This window comes from Camelus ferus, chromosome 2 (assembly GCF_009834535.1).
Source record: "Camelus ferus isolate YT-003-E chromosome 2, BCGSAC_Cfer_1.0, whole genome shotgun sequence".
NCBI lineage: Eukaryota > Metazoa > Chordata > Mammalia > Artiodactyla > Camelidae > Camelus > Camelus ferus.
The window spans coordinates 1,776,266-1,782,695 of record NC_045697.1 but is presented as its reverse complement, the minus strand read 5'-3'; the positions used below and the strand labels follow the sequence as shown (position 1 = coordinate 1,782,695).

Genomic DNA, 6,430 nt, shown 5'->3' with positions numbered 1-6,430 from the left:
CTTCCCAAGGACAAAGGAGGCTGGCTGCCCACCTGTCCGTGCAGCCCTGGGGCCATGGCCTTGCACAGGGCCACGTCCCTGAGTAGGGGGCTGGGGAGGGTGGGTCCCTCAGCCCCCATGCCCCGTCCCAGTCTCCTAGGGTGAGACACTGGGTCCTCATTCCCCAGGTGACTGCGGGTCACATGGCTGATGTCACAAGCCATGGCCGCGACCATGGGGAGATTTGAGGGCTAGCCAGACTGGACAAGGAGGAGGTGACCAAGAGGGTGACCAGGCCCAGAATCTGGCTCTCCCAAACAGGGTGGTGGGGGGAATCAAGTTTGGAGGGTCCAGCAGTGTTGGAGCTCAGAATGCGAACACAGGGCCAGAACGCCCCTTGGTGGCAGGCCGGGCTCCAGCCAAGGTTGCCTTGGGTTTGAAACAGACCAATGAAGGGACCACATTGGATCAGGTACTTGTATCCTACCCGCCTCCCCAGGATTCTTGACAGGTGTGTGCCCCACAAATCTCCGCAGCCCTGGCGCTGGTCAGCTCCACAGACAGGCCGCTTCAGCTCCTCGCTGTGTAGCCCTGGCCTGCTGGTAGCATCGTACGGGCTCGAGATCTCGTCCACGGGTGAACTCTCGTGCAGCTGTTGCTCCATTAATTCGCCAGGCCACAGGGCTCTCGGGCCCAGGCCTTGCTACTGAGCTCTGTGAGAAAGGAGCGTGCCAGCACCAACTCACAAAGCCCCAGCTTTGGATCGTGTGTCAGCCGAGCATACTTGCATGTGCCCACCCTGGGCCTCTCCCTGACCTCTCCAGACATAACCCTTGGAGATTCCAGTATGGACATAGATGGCCGTCCAGCCCAGCCTCCTGCTTCTTGCAGGAGGTGTGTGTAGAATGGGCCCTGGAAGAAGGTGGTTATGAAACCCAGCTGTGACCACCTGGCTAGGTGTAGAAATGAGAGCTGTCCTGAGTATTTCGATATGAAAACGCATGTAGGTTATCCAGCTCTTCTTTCCCTCAGCCCCTCCCCTGCCGTCTAAGGTGAGAAGTGTTTAGGCTTCTCTCCAGTAGGCCAGTTTCCAGCGTCTAAAGGGGGCGTGATCGGCAGGAAGAGTTGAATGGCGCCCAAACCTGGATGAAGGAACGTGTCCTCTTTAGGGAAAGAGCTAACAGGTGTTCTTTGGGGTCAGAGGTGGGACAATTGCATGTTAGAAGTGTGAGTGCGATTATGTTTATTTGGGAATTTAAAGAGGGGGGTACGAGTGCCAAGTCGACAAGGGGTGGACCGTGGCGCTTCCACTTCCCGGGATGCCCTTCCCGGTTTGCCTCCGGTCGGCTCGGCTGGAGGCGTGGGTCTCGGGAGACGGGAGAGAAGCGGGAGGTGGTGCAGGCCGAGTGTCCTGCAGCCCGGAGCTCCTCCAGCTGTGCGGGGGTCTGCCCCCGGCCCCGGCCCGAGTGCGGCCGGTGGGAGCACCTGCTCCTCCTCACCCGCCTGTCCGGCCGAGACGCAGGTGCGGGCAAGCCCGCGAATCCGTGGTGCGTCTCGGCGGGAGTGGAGGGTCCGGTCAGGCTGGACCTCACCCTACAGCCCTCGGCCCGAGGTCCTCAGCGGGCAGGTCTCGTCGCCCCCTCGGGCGCAAAGTCTGGATAAACGAGACTCCGGCCTGTCGGGAACCTCCGTTCAGACCCCTCCTCGCCGGGACGCAGCTGCCTCAGAGTCCGGCTCGGGCCCCTCCCGGCGGCCGGAAGAGGAAGCGTCGGGACGTGCCCGTTTCCGGGTGTTGAAGCCCCGCCCGCAACTGGGCGTGGCAGATCCGCCCGTTTCCGGGCGCGGCGGAGCCGGCCCGCCCATCCTGCCCAGAGGTCCGTCCTGTGTCTGTCGGTCCTTCTGTCTTTTGGTTCCGAGCGCGCAGCGTGTGGAGGTGTGTCGGGGCGGGGCGTGCGGTCCAGGGTGGGCGGGGGTCGTGCTCTCCGGAGCGCGGGGCCGCCCCCTGCGCGCGCCCAGGTCCCGCCCCGCGCGCGGGCCTCAGTTTCCCAGGCCGTTCCGCACCGGGACGTGGGCGGCGGCGGGGAGGTGCCTGGGGCTGGGATGCTGCGCCCCGGTCCCGGGACGGTTGGCTTCTGGAGCTGCGGTTTCTTTGCACAACCTTCGCAGGCTGCGTTATTTGCTGCCCAGAGTCGGGGGCAGGGCGCACAGAAGTACTGCAGTGTTGGGTAACCGGCTCCCCCGGCAGATGCGGTCACTTGAGACCAGGAGGGGCCCACAGTTGGCCAGCGAGCCCAGGCAGTACCAGTGGGACCCTGCCCTGTTCTGGAGCATGCAAAGACCCCTTGTGTTCCCCGTGTCCCCTTGGCAGGAGCAGCTCTGATACAGCCTGGCTTAGCCACAGGAGCCACCGCTTTAGGTGCGCGCTGGCTGTAAGCCAGTCGGGGGAAGGGTGGAGACGGCGACAGGTGGGAGACTGTTTCCCCCCGTGGTAGGTGGGCGTGGGCGCTGGGGCACCCAGATGTGCCCTCGTGCAATGTGCCCTCGTGCAGTGTGCCCTCGTGCAGTCCCGCCACACGCTCAGCCAGGCCGGATCGGAGCAATCCCCATCATGGGCTGGGGAGCCGGAGGCAGCTGCACCCCGCGCCCACCCATCCGCCAGCAGCCGGAATCCGAAACCCGCGTGGTCACCGTAGTCTTCCTCGGCCTTCTGCTGGACCTCCTGGCCTTCACTCTGCTGCTGCCCCTGCTGCCCGGGCTGCTGGAGAGCCATGGCCGGTCCCACGTGAGCCTCCCCCAGTCTCCATGCCCCTTCACTCCTTGCCCCCCGTGCCATAACTGCCCCATGATTGCCCCAAGCCTTTCAGGGACACCCCCCCCCCAGCCCGTCACACTTCCTCATCCCCCAGGATCCCCTCTATGGCTCATGGCAGCGAGGAGTGGACTGGTTTGCTGCAGCCATCGGGATGCCCGCAGAGAAGAGATACAACAGCGTCCTGTTTGGAGGTATGGCCCTGAGCCCACATGGTGGGCCCACTTGGGTCCTGTCTTCCTGGCCCTGGCCGTCCTCCTTTCCCTGGGCGCCTGTCAATCTCAGGCTCTGGCCCTCATCTTCTCATTCCCAGGCCTGTCTGCCACCTTTCCAAGTGATGTCCACTTACTGTTGGGGCCACCTCAGCTGGAGGTCCATGGCCTGAGAATGCAGAGTCCAACCTGATCAGACCCTTGTGGTGACTGACTTCTGTCTCTTCCAGGTCTGATTGGCTCAGTTTTCTCCGTCCTGCAGTTCCTCTCCGCACCGCTCTCGGGGGCCGTATCTGACTGCCTAGGGAGGCGCCCGGTGATGCTGCTGTCTCTGGTATGGGTGCCCACGGGTAGGGGCTCCTCCCACCCCACCCCACCCCCGCCCCACAGTGCTCTGGGGAGGCAGCTGTGGGCCCTTCACGGTCCCTTGTTGGCCCTCACTTCCCCCTGGGGGTGGTGGCTGAGGGGGCGGTGGCTCCTGTGGCTAAGCCAGGCTGTATCAGAGCTGCTCCTGCCACGGGGACATGGGGAACACAAGGGGTCCTTGCATGCTCCAGAACAGGGCAGGGTCCCAGGAGTACTGCCTGGGCTCGCTGGCCCACTGTGGGCCCCTCCTGGCCTCAAGTGACCACACCTGCCCTCGACCCCTGCCCTGAGGCAGGCAGGTCTGGCCACCTCGTATGCCGTGTGGGCTGCCTCGAAGAGCTTTGCAGCCTTCCTGGCCTCCAGGGTGATCGGGGGCATCAGCAAGGGGAACGTCAGCCTTTCTACTGCCATTGTCGCCGACCTGGGCTCACCTGCCGCCCGTAGCCGGGGCATGGTGAGTGCACACGCTGGGGGCCGAGGGCTGGAGGGGCGCCTGTGTCTTCCTGCCTGGCTCAGGCAGCCTTCTCCCCAGGCAGTCATCGGGGTGGCCTTCTCTCTGGGCTTCACGCTGGGCCCTATGCTTGGCGCCTCCCTGCCCTTGGAGTCGGCACCTTGGTTGGCCCTGCTCTTCGCGATCTCTGACCTGCTGTTCATCTTCTGCTTCTTGCCGGAGACTCTGCCCTTGGAGAAGCGGGTAAGGTGGGAGCCAGAAGGACATGACTTGAAGGTGCAGAGGCTCGGCTCAGCTCCAGGGCCTGTAGGGGTGCCGGCCGTGTGTGCCAGCCCCATGGGCCAGGCTGGCCAGGCTGTCCTTTCCTGATGTCCAGAGGCTCTTGGGACCACAGGGCCTCCTGGGGCGCCTGGCTCCCCGGACCCTCTGCCCCCTGGGCATGGCAGGTGGATGGGAGTTTCAGGTCAGGCCCATCCCTGCACTGCCCAGCCCGGGGACGCGGCCAGCTCCTGCCAGGGCCCTCAGTTCTGTCCTCTCCAGGCGCCCTCCGTCACCCTGGGGTTCCGAGCTGCTGCTGACCTGCTCAGCCCCCTGGCCCTGCTCCGCTTCTCTGCTGTGGCTCATGGCCCAGACCCGCCCACTGGAGTCAGTAAGGAGCAGGCCCCCTCGAGAGGGTGGGGCTGCGGCCCCCTCAGGCTGCCCCCCGGCCCTGACAGCCCCTCCCCGCTGCTCCCCAGGGCTGGGCAGCCTGCGCCGCCTGGGCCTGGTCTACTTCCTCTACCTCTTCCTGTTCTCGGGCCTGGAGTACACGCTGAGCTTCCTCGTGCACCAGCGCTTCCAGTTCAGCAGGTGGGGGTGTGGGGCCCCTCCCGGAACCCGCCTGGGGACACCCTGCAGGCTCCCCATCCTGGCGGCCCCCAGCCCGATCGCTTCAGGGCTGACTCCCACCTTGGCCCAGCCCCTGGGGCCCAGCGAGGATCCTGGGGCTGGCGGGTGACCAGCAGGCTGTCGCCCAGGCTGCTTGGCTCAGCGCATGAGAACAGGGGCGCTGACAGCTCCCCCCTCGCAGCCTACAGCAGGGAAAGATGTTTTTCTTCATCGGCCTCACCATGGCCACCATCCAGAGCACCTACGCCCGACGGATCAGCCCTGGCAGGGAAGTTGCAGCTGTGAAGCGGGTACGGGGGCTCCCCTGGACGTGGGGGCAGGGTGTCCTGAGCACTGGCCAAAGCAGCAGGGCTGGTTCTGAGATCTGCCGTGCCGCCTGCAGGCCATCCTGCTGCTCCTCCCTGCCTTCCTCCTCATCGGCTGGGGGCACACGCTGCCTGTGCTAGGCTTGGGGCTGCTGCTCTACTCCTTCGGTGAGTGGCCCTGCCGGGGCCAGGGGGGTGCGGTCATGGGCTGCCGGCCTCTCCTCTGGGCTGATGGGCGCCTCCTTGATGTCCCCCCACCAGCCGCCGCTGTCGTGGTGCCCTGCCTGTCCTCCGTGGTCGCCGGCTATGGTGAGAGGCCCTTCCCTTGCCCCAGGCCAGCCGGGCGGGACGGGCCGATGGGCACCTGACAGCCTCCCCCGCTCTCCCTGCAGGCTCACCCAGGCAGAAGGGCACAGTCATGGGCACGCTGCGGAGCCTGGGCGCCCTGGCCAGGGCGTTGGGGCCCATGGTGGCCGCCTCAGGTGAGGGCCACCGGACGGCACTCGGGGAGCACTGTGCACCCTGGGGGGGGTCAGGCCAGGCCACGGGGGCTGCCGGCCCCCGGTGAAGGCCACGCAGACCCTTCCAGCGCCCCTCAGCCTCCTGCGTCCGCTCCTGCCACGTCGGGGCCTGGGGCGCTTGTGGACAGGCTGGGCGCAGCGGCCATCATCGCCTGTCTCCCCACAGTGTACTGGCTGGCTGGGGCCCGGGTCTGCTTCACCGTGTGCGCGGGGCTCTTCCTGCTTCCCTTCTTCCTCCTGCGGGACCCTGAGGCCCCCGGCACAGACACACAAGGCTGAGTAGCTGAGCCGTGACCCCACGCTGAGGCCGGAAGTGGGAGGTCTGGGCCAGGACTGCTCCGCTGCCTCGTCCCTACCGGGGCCCAGCCCAGGCGGGCCCAGGACCTGCAGCCCCAGGGCGCCCACGAGCCCCGTGGACCTGGCCTGTCTACCCAGAGGAGCAGACACTACAACTTCTCTTTTCTACTCAGTGCCACAGGGTGTCAGCCAGGCCTCTGAACGACGAAATAAAGCAGCTATTTTGTACCAAGTGCCTTTCTCCCGTGCATAGGCCTCGTGCCTACCACACCCACTGCCCTGGGAGACCCCCAGGCACCAGAAGCAGCTTGAGCTGAACAGCTTTTATAGCTTCACTGATCACAGCCTGTCTCCCCTCCACTGGGCTGGGGTGAGAGTCAGGTGAAGGAGCCCCTACTGGTGGGGTCAGCACTCGTAAGGTGGTACTGGGGGTGTGCCCCGCACCCTGCCAGACTGGGGAGGAGGGTCCCCCTTTGCCAGGCTGTCCCACCACAGATCCTGGCTTCACTGCCCTGCCAGCGTCTGCTCAGACTGTGGACCCAGGACCGCCCCCAGGCCCTGCCTGTACTTCCTGGGGACAGCAGGCACTTGCTGGGGCTGTG

At 65.8% G+C, this 6,430-nt stretch overlaps 1 protein-coding gene across 7 annotated transcripts; it reads left to right on the top strand.

Annotated features, from left to right (window-relative positions):
* Positions 1-1,795: 1,795 nt before the first annotated feature.
* On the top strand, positions 1,796-6,061 carry MFSD10 (major facilitator superfamily domain containing 10). 7 transcript variants are annotated; one of them, XM_032493049.1, is made up of 14 exons: positions 1,804-1,904; positions 2,279-2,282; positions 2,525-2,761; positions 2,886-2,982; positions 3,231-3,334; positions 3,662-3,820; positions 3,899-4,060; positions 4,358-4,466; positions 4,555-4,666; positions 4,887-4,995; positions 5,088-5,178; positions 5,272-5,319; positions 5,403-5,492; positions 5,698-6,061. In XM_032493049.1, the coding sequence occupies exons 3-14, from the start codon at positions 2,588-2,590 to the stop codon at positions 5,808-5,810; spliced, it is 1,368 nt and encodes a 455-aa protein (XP_032348940.1). In that variant the 5' UTR covers positions 1,804-1,904; positions 2,279-2,282; positions 2,525-2,587; the 3' UTR covers positions 5,811-6,061. The 7 variants fall into 7 exon arrangements, with proteins under 7 accessions (XP_032348938.1, XP_032348940.1, XP_032348937.1 ...); XM_032493046.1 differs by having other exon boundaries at positions 1,818-1,912; positions 2,146-2,395; positions 2,529-2,761; XM_032493054.1 differs by lacking the exon at positions 2,279-2,282 and adding an exon at positions 2,348-2,395 and having other exon boundaries at positions 1,836-1,912; positions 2,529-2,761.
* The last annotated feature ends 369 nt before the right edge of the window (positions 6,062-6,430 follow it).

Bases quoted from the DNA above. Each gene is read 5' to 3' on its own strand.
- MFSD10 (XM_032493041.1), top strand. From the start codon at position 2,498: ATGTGCCCTCGTGCAATGTGCCCTCGTGCAGTGTGCCCTCGTGCAGTC. The intron at 2,983-3,230 runs GTATGGCCCTGA...TGTCTCTTCCAG, and splicing joins CAACAGCGTCCTGTTTGGAG to GTCTGATTGGCTCAGTTTTC. The intron at 4,467-4,554 runs GTAAGGAGCAGG...GCTGCTCCCCAG, and splicing joins AGACCCGCCCACTGGAGTCA to GGCTGGGCAGCCTGCGCCGC.